Source organism: Ischnura elegans, chromosome 8, assembly GCF_921293095.1.
Source record: "Ischnura elegans chromosome 8, ioIscEleg1.1, whole genome shotgun sequence".
NCBI lineage: Eukaryota > Metazoa > Arthropoda > Insecta > Odonata > Coenagrionidae > Ischnura > Ischnura elegans.
Genome location: NC_060253.1, coordinates 110,614,638 through 110,633,403, shown reverse-complemented (window position 1 = coordinate 110,633,403; position 18,766 = coordinate 110,614,638). Strand labels below are relative to the sequence as shown.

At 40.4% G+C, this 18,766-nt stretch overlaps 1 protein-coding gene across 1 annotated transcript in view; it reads left to right on the top strand.

Annotated features, from left to right (window-relative positions):
- Nucleotides 1-18,766, top strand: part of LOC124164480 — a 329,242-nt gene that overhangs the window by 105,321 nt on the left and 205,155 nt on the right. Inside the window, exon 2 of the mRNA XM_046541811.1 lies at nt 13,610-13,763. Coding sequence (XP_046397767.1) covers nt 13,738-13,763 — 26 coding nt within the window. The 5' untranslated portion in view covers nt 13,610-13,737. The remainder of the gene's footprint in view (nt 1-13,609; nt 13,764-18,766) is intronic.

Below are 18,766 nucleotides of genomic sequence, written 5' to 3'. Positions count from 1 at the left end.
CGCTGCAATGGCTCCATACGGGAATGCGTTCTGATTGGCTGATATGGGGTTTTAGTGACGGTTTTAGTGACGGAAAAAGCGACCGGACGATGATGAAAAAAGTGATGGGAATCCTCATCGCGATCGCGAAAAACAATTGCCGGCCACGATCATTTGCGAGTGATCACTCTGGTGATCGCGATAGTGATCACTCGGGAATGATGGATGATATGATTGTGTGATTCAGGCTTAAGACGGCCAAATTTCATGCATCGCTATACTTCTGACCTGAAGACGCCAGCAGGATGACTGCAGAAACTGTCGTCACCTATGGACAACACAACGCGGAGGATCACCCGAAAGCCGAGGTTCATAGGGACACGTGGGTGTCAACATATTATTGAAAACAATAGTCTATATTCAGCTCAACATAGATTGTTTTAGGGTTTCACTCTCTGCTAATAGACACTCATAGTCTCCGAGATGTGAACACAAATAGGAACAATACCTACCTACCCCTTTTATGTAGACGGCCAACGCGAGGAGAAAAAATTGCGCTTCCAATAGTATTATTACGGCACACATCTCAATAAATTTTAACGTTTATATTTTTTCGCACGCCGCATTTTATGAGCCAGTTCAATTTTATTTAAAATTTTTATGCATAAGGAAAAGTATTAATTTTATTTTCGGCGGAATTTCAGGCAATTATTATCAGAAAACACTGGAGATTCCTAAAGTCCTCTTATGTCACAGTTCAAGAAACGTAAACAATCACATATATTGTCGCAGGGTTTATTTTATGTCCCTCATGTCTTTCATTTCATATATCAACGCATTAGAGAAAGAAATGTTATGATTTCAGCTCCCTTATTACTAAATGCATTGTTATTAAATGTATTAAACATTCACATCGACGTGCTTTTTACGGCGTGCTACATTATTGGATGAAATCACAAAAAACGCTTCCATTGACATCAATAGCGATTACCTGATAAATATGATAATTATTGCTAACAAATTTACGGTACTAACCGAATATTAGCCGCCAAAACAACGTATTAGTATAAAAACATACAAAAAACAGGCTCACTTAATTCAAGCAGATGACTGTCGAAATTGGGATGTTTTCCGCCCTGTGCATCTCGGATGGTTCCCGCCATTCACCGATTAATCGTCGCTGCGGCTGGTGTTCAGTCAGTCTCCTTCCGCTATTGCATAAAGCGATTCATGCGGAGCGAGCGTTATTCTTGGCACGACGATCGCTTCGCGTGACGCTGTCTGTTACGTTCCTCATTGCGCCTCGCGTCCCTCATTGCGCCTCGCGTCCCTCAATTGATTTCTTCTTTTTTTCAGCGCCATTGCCGCCGGTAAGCTAGTGCGCCGTTGTGATTCTTGGCCGCATGAACTCATGCAGCAGCGATACGACCTTCCTCAATTCTAGAACAATTGGCCTCATGCGTGGAAAAAATGCAATAAATTTATTAATTCTTAAACGCAAAACACATGTAATGAAATGGGAATACTTTTCCAAGAATGTTTTTGACGAGTTGGCGACCCGAAATAATTTAATTTTTGCATTATTATTGCGAGAATTGCATTAAAATTGCGAGAAATTCTCCTCTTTATTGAGTGTATTATTGGTGCGGTGGATGAGTCTTACCCTCGTGAAAGGTATTACGCAATGATTCACCCTCGTGCGAGGCAATAGGGGCTGTAGAAAGCCGTAGCGGGGTGCTGACTCCTTCACTCAATAACGCCTCCGTTTCCGCCTTACACTTCATTACAAAAGGGAGGGAGAATTCGAGGTCATTCTGAGTCGTCTCGCCTGATTGACCGAGGATGCACCAATCACTGACCGCTCTCTCCTTGATGGGTCTTTAACGACGAATTGTCCGCAGCGGTCATTTTCCTCCATCCCCATCAAACAGTCGTATTCGAAAAATGACAGAAGGAAGAATTATGAATTCTTGATTCCTCCCTTTACCCAATGCCAAGGGAACGCATCGAACAATCTCCACCGGTAGTGTTGTGTTCGCGACTAATTATTCCGTAAAAACTCTCGTTTGTATGTACATACTACTCCATATGCCGACTCGAGGGGAGGCCCATGGCTTGGGGTGTCAGGACACTTGACGCTGACAAAAAAGGATAGGGAATGCCCTTACTATGAATGTATTAGTGTGAGTGCCAACCGATTTTCTAGGCACTAAAGTGTCAAAAGTGCCGATGCATTTTTGCTGATTTTGCTGTAGGTTAGGGAAAAAAATTAGGTCTCAAAAACAAGTAAAGGTATATGTTCAAAAACTTTAGGAAATCTTTATTAAATGCGGTTTCACCTTTTTTTATATTATTTGACGAATTTTTGGTAATATGAGTTAATTTTATAATTTGAAGAAAATAGTTAATGTTAAAATAAAATGAACATTGACAATTGTATGATTAGTTAATTATCAGCATCTAAGAGTGACATTGCATGAGGAGTGCGATAGCGCTCCTGGCACTTTTCACGAGATATAGGAAGAGCGCGATAGCGCTCCCCGGCACTCTAAGGGTTTTTTGTTCTGGAGGGAGGGGGAAGCGAATTGGTGTAACTATCTGGTCGGTAAAATATCTCTCTTAATTCAATGTCTCTGTCGGGCCTGAAAATGTTGTGGACTTCTAATATGGTGTCCTCTGCGTCTTTATCTTTCCCTTTATCTCCCCCAGGAATGAAGCTATACGTCTCCCAATCTATAGAAGGTACGTTGAAATCTCCACCTACCATCAAGTTTCTTTCGGGATACTTGGATGCTGTGCTGTTTATATGGGTTTCGAAATCCAACATTGATGTTATATCTGAGTTAGGTGGTCTGTAATACGAGCATAATAAAATAGTTTTGAAATTTGGATATTTTATGGAACACCACACAGATTAAGTGCTGGTCTCAGTTACGGTTACCGATTGGCTGACGATTGAGTTCTTTACAGCTATAAAAACTCCGCCCCCCACTCGATTAATTCTATGTTTCCGATAAACAGTGAACGATTTTTGGAAGATCTTATTGTCTGAATCATTATCTTTTAGCCTACTTTCTGTTCCAAAAATAACGTTACACTTCGTACTATGAATTAAATGGTGGAATTCGGGAATCTTGTTTCTTAAACTACGGCAATTAACCACAGCCACGATTAAAACTTCGGAACTAGTATTATTGCGATTCGGTAATAATTCTGATTTGCTTTTGTCGAATAGACTATTCACAGACTCTATACCGCTGATAAATGGAAATGCATGTGTTATTGTCTCACTATTAAAATTACTTGAGCCTTGACTGCCTTTGAAAGTATTTCTCGACTGACGCTTCTCGTGCTTAAAAGTAATACCTGTATTATTGTAAATCGGTAATGCTGATTCTGAAACGCTGATTTTTCTTTCTACTGCTCTATTCTCATTTCTGGAAGAATTTTTATCTATGAAAAGTTTTAAACTTATCCCTTTATTTTTCAACCCACTAATATATCTACACTCTGCATTACTCTCTACTCTAAAAAAGACCTACAGTGCTCAAATGTTCTACTCGCTACACAGCTAGCCGACTCGGCCGTGTAATGGACTCCCAAACGGTTCAGAGGGGTCTACCACGATCGGATTGCCGGCCTAAGGTCCACGAAGGAGGATCCGATGTCCGTGCAGAAACGACGCTATACTCCCCCCCTCACTACAATTCCCCCTTCACATTCTGACGCCTCTTCCTAGGTGCCGGTCTCGGGTTAGGAATAGGCACGTCTGATACCTCGGAGTTTCCTTCCGACAGCAACTGGTATTTGTTCGAGACGGGGACGGGATTTGCCTCAGCATCCCCCAAACCTCATCTTACAATGAGAGTGACTCTACCACCGTCCCACCGAGGTAAAACCCTCCAAACCTCACAATTACGGGGTGGCGGGACCCCTTCATCGGGAGATGGACCACTTCAACGCTTTCTGTACGTCCGTTGCAGTTTTTGACGAATAGGGCAGCTTTCCTTGGTATGTTATCGAATGTTGGCGGGTTAAGTCTTTTTTTGGGTCGGAATCCCATTTGCTCGCTGCATATTGGGGATGTGGCCTCACGGGTGCGAAATAGTAACTCTCTCTCTTTCACGAATCCTAACTTCTACAGGGTTCTGCCACGAAAAAATCACTGAATGTTTCGTAAGGGTGGTTTATAAAATTTTTCAAAAATGGTTTAAATTAATGTTTTTAGTTTTTTGATTTGCTTTATGACTTGCATTCATTATAAAAATCGATAAAATTATTAATTTAAATATCAATAAATATACATACATCACGATAAGGTGGCCAATAACGCCAATAAGTTGGCCAAATTTTTGTTATGCAATCATTAGAAACCATTTACAAATGCCTTAAAATATGTTAAATATAATAAAATTTCTTAAAATATTCATAAAAATAAATTATATTTTCATTTTTAATACTTAGTGCTGAGCTGCACATTACAGCGTGTAAGTAGCTTCCAGTGTCAAATTAAGTAATATTTTAATGTGCTGCAATTTTTAAAATAATTCGACGTTAGAAATTAAATATTTTGATTCTTTCCAGTATATCAATTGTAATATCTGAAATTCATTGAACTTAGTTCAACCCTCTGAAATGATTGTGTTGAATTCGATGATTTTTCCACCAGGGCGACGTGATCACCACATCAAGTTTTTCCTTGAACATTAGATCATTTATTATTGTTTATGGAGGAAGTTTTGAGTGTTATTATCTTGGATTACGTCAGGCCTGGCCGACGTGATACGCACTCCACCCGCCATGATGGAATTGTGAAGGATAAGGTCTATCACTATGGATTCACCATTCACTTCCAATAGTTGATCCGTGAAGTGAGTTCATGATCGCTATCAACTTCCAGATTTCCTGACGGGCTTTTCACTCGCCCAAGACATTCTTTATAAGGCTCGCCATCGCGGTCTTTTCTACCGGGATCCGGTCTCTCTGGATATAATACATAAAGAGCTCCCGCTGATTCACTAGCGTGACGTGATTCCCGAGTGTTGTCCAGTTAAATCACTAACGGTTTTTTTCGGTGATAAGTGGTGGATATAACATGACGGAGCCGCGAAGGATGCAATAAAATATGTAAAACGGGTGCGCCCATAAAATCAGATGAAATTGAGGGCTTTTGATCCCGCTATCTCATTCGAATAAGTGATCCCCTTCAAGCAGCCGTTCAGATACTTAAACCCCACAAACGATTTCTTTCGTGCTCGCCTCCGTGTTCTCCTTTGTACGGCATTTCTCAGCAAATAGTTGTCTCGAAACAGCGGCTTATTTTTGATCTCGCGGATGAGGTCTCGATAGTGTTTTTTTTTATAGCGGTAGGGATGCTGACTGTAATGGGGTTGGCGTATTTTTATTGCTCCGCAGCTTAGAGCGTAGAGACTCGCTGTCCCTCCAAGCCATTGTTGCCAGGGGTCAGATGCGAGGGGTGGAACGAGTGACGTCACGTTCTTTCATTTGCGCTCATTGTGCAATTTATCTCTCGCCTGATCGGTATATTTAGGCCGCAGTTACCTCTACGAAGGCTTTTAAAATATTTCTCTATATTTTAAAGTTTGCTCGAGTTGGAATTCATATTCTTTTAGCCATAATTAAATTTTCAACACATGCGTTCCTTGTTACTAAGTCACTATGATCAGTAAACAAGAATATTTTATATCCGTCGTGGAATGGTAATAGATGAGTAAGAGAAAATATTTTAGTGGCAAACTATTTGCTTTATCTTTTATAAGTTTTGATAAGTCGAATAATTACCTGCGTTCAATAATTCTACTATTTAGATTCTTGCGTGTAATTTCCGTCATCGCAGCGACACTTATGAATGGTATAGAACAAGATAAGTAGCTGAATTTTCAACGATAGCGACTTCGGCGCCTCTTTATAAAATAATAATAATAATAATATATTTTATTCCACATTATGGTAAATGACATTTTAACAGCTAACTTTAACATGAGTTTTTATAAGGTGGACGCAATGCCCGTGTTTTAACGAAGACCGATTCCAAAAAGAGAAACATTTTATTGAAGAGGCAAAGAAATCCATTATTTATTGGTACTCATTCTGAATGTATTATTAATAAATTATTTGTTGGATTACTTTTCTTTGGTCCATATTACCATCGTGACCGTAACCGGGGCGGCGATGCTGCAGATCGCTTTGCCAAGTGACGTCATGTGCGGCGCACGCACGCGCGTGTCCGTCGTCTGGGGAAATGAGGATGCAATGCATCCTACTCGGGAAACGGGACATGAAAGTACGAGCGACTGCGTTCGTCCGCTGTCCACCTTCCCTCGTCGCTTGGTAGGGGGCGCTCGACACTCCCACGAAACACAAGCCGTCACACGCATATATACATACTTGCTACCTAATTGTGTAATTCCCCGTTGTAGAGTCTGCGTCCAGAATGAGCATCAATAAATAATGGATTTCTTTGCCTCTTCAATAAAACGTTTTTCTTTTTGGAATTGGTCTTCGTTAAAATACGGACATTGCGTCCTCTTTCCTTGTGTGCGTTTGACCATGAGTTGAAAAAAAGAGATTTGAATGAAAGTAAAATCAGAAGAATGCGGTGAGTAATTTGTGGCAAATATTAAAAAATGCTAAAAAATTGAATTCTCTTACTCTTTTAAGAGCACCAACGATCCATAGGTACGGAGAAATAACATAGAATACCCTATTTACAATGACCTTACTCATCTGAAAATATTCCTCCATAGCATAGATAATTCAACGGCCTAAGTAAATAGTGAATGAGGGAGTAATTACTGTGTTGCAGTATTTGCAACTAATTCTCAAAAGTAACTAGTAATACCGTTAGATGGTTACACCATCGATTTTCAACCGGAAACCCTCGCTTAATTTGTTGCTATCGAAAACCACGTTCAACTCAGCAATGCAAACACTTCCCATTACTTGAGGTTACCTCTGTCTTTCCTTTTCGAGGATCGCCTCTCACACTTGGAATGATGCTGAGCCTTTCTTCAAAAGTAGACGCGGCTGGAACTTAAGGGTGCATGCGGTAATGGATGTGTTACTTCGAGATTTAGACAACTCTAAGGTGGAAGCTATAAAGATGCCTCCTTTGGAAAAATACCAAATGGATCGATTTTTAGCGACAGTGCGCGCAAAATAATATATGGAACAGTCGAAATTAAATAACTTTCATTCCGATGGTTGTATGTAGTAGATTCAATTGTACACGGTCTACTTTTTCCCACGAATATCATATTACGAGGGCCTTTTCTAAAGAGCCAACAATCAACTCAACTTGATTTCGAGGTGAATTGATGACGTAGGATATGTGATATCATGTGAAAATTCGCCAGCTGGCAACGCAACGGAGAAGGCATGTTATAGTCATCGCCGAATAAGAATAATGATCATGTGATCTCCGTATTTCTTCATCACAAAGTGAACTCGAGATTAAATTCTTAAACACTTAAGCATTTTAACAAACCTTTTATCTACCCACCCCGTAGATCGCCTCATTAAGTATGTGACTTGTCGGGGTGTTAGAATAATATACTATTACTTGAAAAAACGAGGAAATTATCCAAAATTTGAGCGTAATTTTGGATTTTTTTATAGCCGTTCTATTTTTACCACGATCCTTTATTTTCCTTTTCCGTGAAAAAATGAGTTTGTAAGTCTATCCGTTCTTGCAATGCATGATAATTAATGTTTTGTTTTCTTCCTTACCCGAGAATATGAATGCCGCAATCATAAGAAACCGTATTGCAATGAAAGTTGCCTTTTCATAGCTCAAACTATCTAAGTCAATGGTCGCTTTTAATCGCAAAACGGTTGAAAACAAATAGGTCTGCCTGTAATTAATTTTAATCATCATAGTTACAACCATATACCTGCAAAGTTCATGGAAAATTTATTTGGCTCACTCGTTGAAAGTCATTGTATTGTTGAATGTCATGGCATCCCTCATTACGGGAATATAATTGTCGTGGTGCTGCTAACATCAATTTTTTCTTATTATTGATAATTATCCCTCCGTTGGTCGCGTGGAGACGCCAGGCCGTTTTCTTTTCTCTGCCCACATCGTATTTTCATAGTTAGGAAACTCATATTCCTCGCATCTTATTATTCTATGATTATGAAATAATCACCAATTAAATTACTTGTTTTGTCACATTTACGGAACTATAACTAAATAATAAACATCCAACAGCTCTCCGAATGCGGCAATTTTCTTCAGGATATTCAGAGGAACCCCCCCTGAAGGCGCAGGACAACTTGGCCCATTAACGCTGGCAATAATGGAGACATTAACACGGCAGCAAACGCGATGAACGATTTATCAACATCCGCTGAAGCTTGCGAGAATGAATCGTGTGCACTTCAGCCGCCAATAGAGCTAAAAATGAGGCTCTTTGACTGTAAATTCAATTGGGCCAAGGGAGTGAATCTCCCACAATTGAATATATTTGGTCGCTTCGAGCGAACAGACGGAGAAAATCCGCGCGCACATATTTCTCTGATAGACACGATTGCGAAACCAGTTCCCTCTCGTTTCTCTCGTTGGAAACCAAAGCGGCGATAAATCGTTCGCCGTAGAAAGACCCGCCAAGCCTCGCTTGATTCGCTCAATACTATTCCAACGGCGGCGACAGTTTGATTTCGAGATTCGGGATGTGAGGGCAGAGGTATTTCGGAAGTGGGGTTAGACTTCTGGAAATGCTGCGAGTAACGAGTTTGCACATGTAGTACTCGAGGAATATTGGGAGGAATTGAACGAATAAAGATACAGAGGACTAGAGTTTGGTGGCTAAAGTGTTGGTTTCCTCACGCACCAAACCGCGATACCGGTGGCCGAAATATTACCTAAGAGAGGCATGCTCATAATGATTTGCTTCCTGAATTCAACGGTTTCACTGTCATTTCTGAAAGGCTATTCGCTAGGAATGCCCTCTTTCTTTGTGATGTTCTACTGACAATTTTTTTCCTTTTTTTAGATATTAAATATTTATTTGTTGCATAAAATACTAAACTACAGCTCGAACTTCAACTTTGTGAATAAATTAGCGCAAAAACTTAAAACTCCACTTAAAAAACTTCAACATGTACCTTCATATAAAACCTTTTGCCCCCGCAAGCAACTTGTATCCTCGCTAATACTCCCCCATATCGATTACTGCTGTCTTGTGTACCATGACCAAATGAAGAGAAAAACACCCTGATTCAGCGGCAATCAAATATGTGTGTCAGATTCATTTAAAAGATGAACATATATCCCCTTAATTTTCTAAGTTAGAATTGCTTAAAGCTAAAACAATGAGGGGATACATGATTGCCTCCTTTTTATTTATACTTTTCAATTGTAAACAGCCTAAATATTCTTGCAATTTTTTTCAGTCTAAAGAGGAAAATCGAAATGTTGCAAATCGAATGTCACCAGATTTTTATTGTCCCACAACATCGAACCACTACATTTAATAACTCCTTTTCTGTTGCTGGGGCAAGGATTTGGAATAGTTCTCCAGCACTAATAAAAAAACTCCAAATCAGTTATGTCTTTCAAAACTATACTTTCCAATAAAATGCTATTACATGATAAAAATTAATTTTACTAATATACTAGAATTTTCTGTCACCATTATTATATAATATATTGCATGTATCCAATTTTTCTGTGTACTCGAGCTCTGATGCTAATGTATGCCTTTGTATGTTCTTAGTGGACCAAGAGTCCAAGAACAATAAATAAACTTTTCTTTATCTTATATACCTGATTATCCTTACCCATGCTGTAGAGTATATGAACTGTTAGCCGCTCTCGATGGTTTCCGTGTAATCCGTACCTCATGGTTGTCGGTGTCGGAGTTTGCGTGACTCCACTCTGTAAATCCTCCTTCAACACATCACTGCATCCATCTGGTCCCGTGCACTTTTGCTGGAACTTAAGGGTGCATGCGGTAATGGATGTGTTGATGGATAGTTCGACATTTAGACAACTCTAAGGTGGAAGCGAAAAAAGATACCTCCTCTGGAAAAATACCAAATGGATAGATTTTTGGCGAAAATGCTTGCAAAAAATATAGCTACAGTCGAAAATAATTAATTTTCATTACGATTATTGCATATGCTAGATTCCAATGTACACGTTTTACTTTTTCCCACGAACAGCATTTTACGAGGGCCTTTTGGAAAGAGCCAATAATGAACTCAACTTGATTTCGAGGTGAATTGATGACGTAGGACATGTGATCTCATGTGACAATTCGCCAGCTCCAATCCTCTCTATAAATCCTCCTCCTGCATCCATCTGGACCCGTGCACTTTTGCCCCTCGTCTTGTGCTGGGTCCCTCAGTCGGCCTTCAGCCTCAATTGATAGCTTGTTCGAATATAAATACATACATATATTAGCCGGCTGAGACCATGTGGGAGCCGGCACCGCCTGAGTGGACAGAGGCGATTGGAATTCATTTCCTTCACGTTGTTTCATAGCCCTCCCTCGCTCACTCTTAAGGGAGGCAGACGTGGAAGGACATGCCGAGCCGATCCCAATTCATACCCAAAAACCCTTTGCCGTGAAAGACTACTCCTTTCGCCTCGAATCACGGCCGGAACCCTGCAAAACGCCAAATCCCAAACTCGACAAATTTCACTCGCCTTGCGGTGGAATCGAATGCAATAAAGCCAGTAGTATCCACGGTTAACCTTCGAGTTATGCCTCCAAGTTGGGCATTCAATTATTCTGCGAAAATAAAGCTCCATTACGATCCTGATAATTAGAAAATTATGAATCGCAGTTGATGATGGGAAATGATTTTATTTCATAAAAAAATATTTCCCCGCTCTGACGATCCGTGCAGCTGTAATTTCGTAAGGCCATTTTTTCTCTAATATTTATGATATTGTTGTTCGTAGTCAATTATGGGAAAGATTTTATACTGGATTTATTCGTCGATGTGTACTACCTTAGCAGTCGACTGCCAATGCATAATTGGTAGGTGTGGACAGCGGCAACGAAGAGAGCACGAAGCGATTGATATCTTGATTCGATCTATTAGCAAAGTTGAAGCAGCTCAACTTGAAACGCAGTTGGAGTCGATGGCTAAGAATTTATATCGCAAGCGGCAATTGTTGATTTAGCTACGCAGGTATAGAATTATTAAATCTCCATCGCTACCGTCACTACTTTTGTTTTTGCCACTTCTGTAGCAGTCCACAACGACGTGTAATCCAGGCTTCAGTTCATCAAAAAATATTTCGCGCTCCTACGCTGCGGTTCGATGCAGCCAGTACTTTTTCAGTAAAAAAGGTGTATTGTGGGGTGTGCATTCGGTGTTGCAGAAGTCAAGGCGAACTCGAGACCACGTGGTAAATATTGGAAGCGCGTGTCACCAAGGTCAAACCGGAGGGTTATGAATCCGTCATCAAAGGAGGTGTTTGAGAACGTAAGCAAACACGGAACTGAGTACCTACCCGCTCGTACTTTTTAGGCGAACACAGGACTGTGGGACGATCAATAGGAAATGGCGACTTCGCTCCTTCCTGGACTCAAGCGCGGTGCCCCGAATGGTGCAGTGCCCCTTAGGGGATTAATATTTGACATGTGGTCCCGACAATTCCCTTCTATCCCTCTCTTTCCCCCGTGAGATTTTCCTGGCTTGTAAAATTCAAAATGGCTTCGTCTCTTCGACTGAATGGGTTGAGGATGGGGTGTTGGATCTATAGAAAGACATTCCTGGTCTATTCCAGTTTCTCCCGACCCCTTCTTCTTCTGTCGCACTGCATTTATCTCGCTCTCCCAACACTCTGATGATGGGCAGATTACCAAGCAAAAGTCACTGGGTTCAGTCACAGACACTTCTTAAAATTTGAAAAAGAATTGAAAGCAACTGTTTCTACTTCAAAAAGTAACTACTTGTTACTTATCGTAAATTCTTTTATGAAAACCGCCTCCGAAATCCATTCAGGAGGATTCAGGATATCGAATGTTTCCTTAAGATTATTTACTTAAGATTTATAACACGTCGCTTTTCTTTGGTATTTCGACGTGAGTTATGCGCGTAGGAGTTCGTCGGTTTACACGAAATTCTTGGCACTCACCAGTCGGTCAATCCATAATTGGAAAGTAACGATTACATTTATTAAGCAATTTGTAGATTAGACAACAGCATTTTTTCATATGTAGCGATTACAAGTAAAGAATACATTTAATGTGATCATTGCCGGTAAATCAATACATTGTACTCAGTCTCCATTTGCGCGGCGTTACTTGGGATGGGAATCTTCGTTGGAAGTGGTTCGCACAATTATACATACAATACGTAAGAGACTAAGAACCTTTGAAAGTACATCTCCACGTATATTCCTCCGAATTTCCAAATTGATCCGCGTTCGAGATGTTCTTGATTCCTGCAAACTCCCTACATTACATAACTTCATCTGTCACTCAGTTAATAATTTTTAGTTCATGATCGGGGAATATATGAAAAAAACACCCTTTGCTCATTGATTTTCGGAACTATGATTCAAGCGTTTCATCTGCACACTCACTGCCACACCAACTTACTCTTTTAAGAGTCTATAATAAAATGACAAAATTTTCCATTTTCAAAAGAAAGACATAAATGATAGTTAAAAATGAATAAAAAACACGTAAAAATAAATTAATGTAATAAATAATTAGTTGGCGTTTGCTAAAGTCAAATTATGTGTTGATTCAACTTGATAAATGTTTAGTTACATCACAGAATAGCCTAGCGACGGAATTCCATAGGTCCCCATTCTGTTGTTAAATTTCCTGTTTGCAGTAGCAACACACAGCTCTGATAGCATAAACAATAACGCCTAAAATTAAATCTATTGAATACTGGCTGGTAAGGGGGAATAAATAGTCCACCGGAATGGGATTTTGAGCGCGTCTGGAGTGCGGCCAATGACGTGTTATCGTTGGAAGTGGTGGCTGAGGGTAAGCGGCTGATTCCCAACCTGCGGCCACCTTTTACGATTCTCTCCGAGATTCTCCCATCTAGGGCACGCGCCACGTCCAATCCTAGGTCGTACTTAAATGAATTCATGTGGAACTTACAGATTTTTTTTTACTTTTCATATTCTTAAGTCGAATCCATTAAGTCACGCCCGGGACAACGAAGTAAACTGAAATTGAGTCGAGTTCTTTCATATCTCCATCGATTTCTTTTCCGGAGTTTTCTCCTGAATTCCATCTAATATATACGTTATTTTTCATTCCGAGGTGACGTATCCGAAGAGTCGCGATTGGAAATAACAACACGCGGATGGAAAGCGCATTCACGTGGCTTTGGGTTATTTTTTTCTGTGAACATTGAAGTATGGATACTGTTTGTTATCTCACGCTTAGTGCAGTATGCTAATAATTGCTATTTTTTCTATAAAACAGTCTTTATGTCTCAATGTAGACCGGCCCGAATCAACTCTCTGGCTGCCCGCCTGCTGTGTGGTATCTGGTGGATGGCAACTTTCTTCCGTAGGTCCTAACTCTTTTTTAGTTAAAACATCGACTAACCGGATGGTGTTGGGATATTGCATTGCTTTAATGAGTTGCCGTAGATTAAGATGGTCCGATTTGTGTTGCAGTGCGGTTGAGCTGATACGAAGGTACTAGATGCCTTCTCTGTTGTGCGTCTAACACGGAAGCTGCGGATGGACCGCTGATGGAGTGTCACGTGACCAGTGCACGCCCCCTGCGTGACGCGTGAGGATTCATGGGACTCACCCGCGGAAATCAAATGTACGTATTCCTAAGCATTCTAGTTTGGCCCATTAGAGAAGGGGAAAGAGGAGCGGACTCGTATTTCTCTCACAGTTTATGCTGGAGAATAAAACATTAACAGTAATAATTCAGTCACTTTGCTCTTACCAAACTGATTTAATACTTGGCAATTGGTTCGACGTATTCTACGTCATTATCAAGCACAAGAGTGGTTAATGCAGCTGTTGTGCTTGATAATGGCGTAGAATACGTGGAAAGCGGTTGCCGAGCATTAAATCAGAGTTTAAAGAACAAATCGTCTTTATTATTACTATGCGTAATATCCACAAAGTAAATTCACCCACCATCGACTTCATTAAACAATTTAATAGACAATCACTCGTTTACCTCCCGAGCTGACAAGGGGAGTGTCCGAAAAGCAGTTCTCAGAGTTCAATGAAACTTACAATCAGTAGCATCATGTTACATCGGGAGCTGTCCTCGAATAACTCTCCATATGAGGTTTTATGACCAACTATGTACGTACAGACTGCATCGACAATTTAATCGTTTATGTGTCTTTTCTATGTCTATTGTTTAATTTTGCAATCTTTATTCAAAAAATAAATAAAAATAATAGCCAAGCAATGGAAATATTAAAAAAAAGAAAACGACTACTAGCAATTAAAATTGTTAAAAAAAAACGAAATCAACGTAAAATCCTGAAAAATAAAAAAATTTAAAAATCTGTTTTTAAAATATACCTATTTCTTTCTCAAAATTTCTATAAAATTACTAGTTTAAGGTTTCTGCCAGCACAAACACAACACTACTCCCGCATCATGAACAAATGCACATAACATGAAATGTATTGTAAACTGGCTGTTTAGGGTGAACTTGGTTTATCGGGACAGCTATAAGCGCCTGAAGTTCGCCAAATTATGAGATGACCAATTTAAACAAACTACGCATTAAAAAAATAAATTGGTGAATTGTATTCCCATGAAAGAACCAGTTGCTGTTTGAGCCGTAATCCAGTGGTTACGGTGACAGACTTCGATACTGACGTCCCTGGTTTGAGTCTCGTTTTCGGCACTTTTGGTCATAATTTCTGTCAACTTTATTTTTACAGAGGCCTTCCGGCTGCTATTCACCATTACATCCATGAATTTCACTGACTTTTTTAATGTGTGGAAAAATCTTTAGTACGAATACATTTCGCTTTTAAATGTTTAAATAGATTTTTTTTTAATTTCGGATATAAATAAAAAGCTACATTAAGAGGTAAATCGAGGATAGCTCCCGATGGACAATAGCACTACAAAGTTCGATCGAATTCCGAGACCCGCTTTTTTTTAAACTTCTGAGATCGGTTTGGCTGACTCGGTCCGGAATGAAATCAGGCTATAGATCGGTTTAAGAGTGAGCTCACTTTGATTGAACCAGAGTGGCATCTGGGCACTGGCAGACAGGAGCCAGCCAGTTTTGGTTAACACATCGAGCTGATACAGCTAAGTTACGCATTGCGATCCTTCTTTGTTATCTAATCACCACTACCTTTTACAAAGACGCGGCTTTATTTCGGAATCGTCCCAAGCGTATAGTTTTGTTCTAAAATAACTTTAGAATGTGTAATACTTCAAATCCAGCTGCGTGAACGGCGGGAAATGTACATGAATTGCCATGAGAAAATATTCCCCTGGACCGGGTATCGAACCACGGCCCTTCGGCTTTCCGGGACACTGGGCAGACCACTACACTATCTAGGTTTCTTAGTTCGCATGGCAACTGTACCGAGGCTCATAGTACTAAATATTAGGCCCTAGCGCTCCATCTATAACGCGAGTGAGAAAGGACTTCAAAAAAGCCGCAACCGGTTGAGAGCCTCAAACTTGCGCTAAAGCTGCGCAAAGCGGTATGTGTAAAATTCCAAATCCTTTTACAGTTGCGTTTCATTTTTCTACATTTTCAATAATTATATGCATAAATTTGACCTCGCCATCTAAGTTTAAGACAGAGAGTGGTGCAAATGGCCCCATCTGCCGACACGTTGTCCACCACGACTATATTATTTTTGAGCATGTAGCAGATATGATGACAAAAAAATCAGGAAATATTTTCAGGAATATTTAGGGCATAAGCAAGATAACTAGTGACGGGAGAAGTAAGAAAGAAATTATCAGCAGAATAGCTCAGGCGAAGAGAGCATTCCACCAAAAGAGAGACCTGCTTACAGCGGGAAACTTAAATATGGAAGTAAAGAAACAATTTATAAGAACCTACATTTGGAGTATGCTCCTATACGGAAGTGAGGCATGGACAATGACCGCAGCGGAGAAAGCAAGGATAGAGACCTTCGAAATGTGGTGCTACAGAAGAATGATGAAATTCAAATGGATCGACCGAGTTAGTAACGAGGAAGTCCTAAGAAGGGTAGGAGAGAAGAGAAGCCTCATGAAAACCTTAATTAGAAGACGGAACAACCTTATAGGCCACATCTTGAGACATGATGACCTGATGAAGACAATCGTCGAGGGGCAAGTGGAAGGCAAGAACGGAAAAGGAGGACCTCGAACAAAATATATGGAACAAGTAAAGAGAGATGTGAAAGAGAAGAAATACGTAGGTGTGAAAAGATTAGCTGATAGGAGAACTGAGTGGAGAGCTGCGTCAAACCAATCCTAGGATTGTTGACCCGTGATGATGATGATGTTGATGATTTAGGGCATTGATTGAATTGAGATGCAACCCACAGGTAAATTAACATCTTCGCAAAAAAGCTCAAGGTGGCTGCATAGCCCAGAGCCGAGACCCGCATTGGAAAGAGCAGTGTCGAAATTATGATTGGAATTTGGAATTGGAATTATGAAGTGGAAAAAATATTTGAAAGGGAAAATACGAGGGCTGTTAAAAAAAGTAACGATAAAAGGGTTTCTGATGGGAAATGTACTGCAAAGGGTAGCAGCACTTATTAGTTATCGTGTATCCTATTGGATCAGCCAACAATAGCCTAAGTTTCAAATTGATCGGAGTTGTTAGTGGCACTTCGCGTAATGTGTGTAAATATTCGCCCACATTATAGCCTAACATTCGCCTGACGAACGCCGCAGTGGATTTCTTGAACAGCCTAGACATTGCAAATGTCCGCCATCCACCGTATACCGACCAGATTGGACTCCTAGAGGCTTCTCATGCTCCCCGAACTCAGGCTTCCGCTAAAGGCCGTTTTACACGGGGCACGCACTTGCACAATCTGACGTGTGTACGAAGGCGCAGTCAAAATTGCGTCGTGTAAAGCGTTGAATTGCTAGAACACATGCGAGAATGGGTGGACGTGAGATGGAAAAATAGTCACTGTTCCAATTTTGTTCATGCATTCGCGCAATTTTACGCCATTTTAGAAATTAATGCAGCTCTAACCTGCGCAATTCCGTGCCCCGTGTAAAACGGCCTTAAGAGTCGTAAATTTAATAACAATCACGCGATCATCGAAGCTGCTGAGGCGCGGTGCAAGAAGTTGGGGAAGGATCCCTGCCTTGGCTCTTTCTCTCTCCAAAGTAATTGATTCGATGGAAGTTATTTAGGGATACGTCAAAAGGAGCCATTGAGGTATGGCAAATGATTAATCTGAGTTTACTTCTCGTAAATACTCTCTACAGTTAAAATGCAATAGGGGGGCAAATTGAAATGAGGGCTTCAGCTGGGTGCCGCAATGCATGTGGGGCGTGCACGTATCGAACTCATTTTGGGGCGCTTCATAAAGAAGTTAGGCTCCGCAACCCAAGTCGAAACGACCAAGTCACCCCATTCAGAATATCCCTCCGCATAAAAATACGCACCCATCTCGGAAACGTGACCCAACTCCAAAGATCAGTTTAGTTCCAATTGAGAGCAACAACGGCGCCCAACAGAGACTCTTTCCAAAATATTTGAAAACGGTTGAAGAGGGTAAAAATGCTCCACGACGAAATAACATTGTTTCCATTCGTATCGAATGTTATTTAAGGAGTAAACGATCGCTATAGTGATGTGAAACTCTAAATAAAAAACGGAAAGGTGAAAAACATTTGAAATTAACTTGAACTTTATAAAGTTTTTCATTCGGCTAGGAAATAACTTTAAAATACTTAACTATCTCTCAGTAATGATAATATTAGTTATTCCCTAATTGGAGCGATGTTAACGCTGAAATAAATATGAGCAGGGGCCTTGTGATAGTGATGATATTTTAAGTGAACATCAATCTTTACTGCTCTTTTCTCTTATTGGGATTTTTGGAAGCATTCCCATACCCACATAAGTTAGTTTTATTCACGACCACTAAAAGCGATAAAGATGAACTCAATTTCCCACACCAAAGGTTATTGTAACAATTTCCAGACGCTCTAAGTTCCTGCTTGGCTTCATAAGCTTTCCCTTCGAATCTGTACACGTGCCGCCGCCGTGAGTTAAACGAATAACACATCACCCCTCCCTCACACTTGCCTCATTCTCGCTCGCCTTGCATAACACCTTTACTCGTCTCTTTTCTACCTGTCACCGAATCTTACGATATCATATATCAAGAATGTGAATAATTGAGCATGTGGAATCTGGCGCAGAAAGACTTAAACCGTGAACTTAATATCTTAACTTCCACAGGAAAGAAGCCCGATTCTTCAAAAATAGCCATGGGCGTACGTGAAACTTTTGACAAATTTTAAACGAATTAATCTGGGAGCCGCTAGAATTTTGAAGGCCACGCTTCAAGCTTAGATTGCTTGAGCGATTAAGGATAGATGTACCTATTTCAGAGCGACGCAGAAAGAATTCCAATTAAAAATAACTACTTATATTTCCGCATCAGACAGGAATTATGAATTAAGAGAGATATTTTGCCGAAAGGATAGGTGTGGGAATTCGTTTTTCCTCCGAGCATCGAAGGACTTGAATGAATACTTCGAACGCTCATTTCCTTTTTCAGATAACAGCTGCTGTCCTACCACCCCTGCCACACGCCCATTGGAGCGGATTTATAGGTTTTATATGCATGGATAGAGATG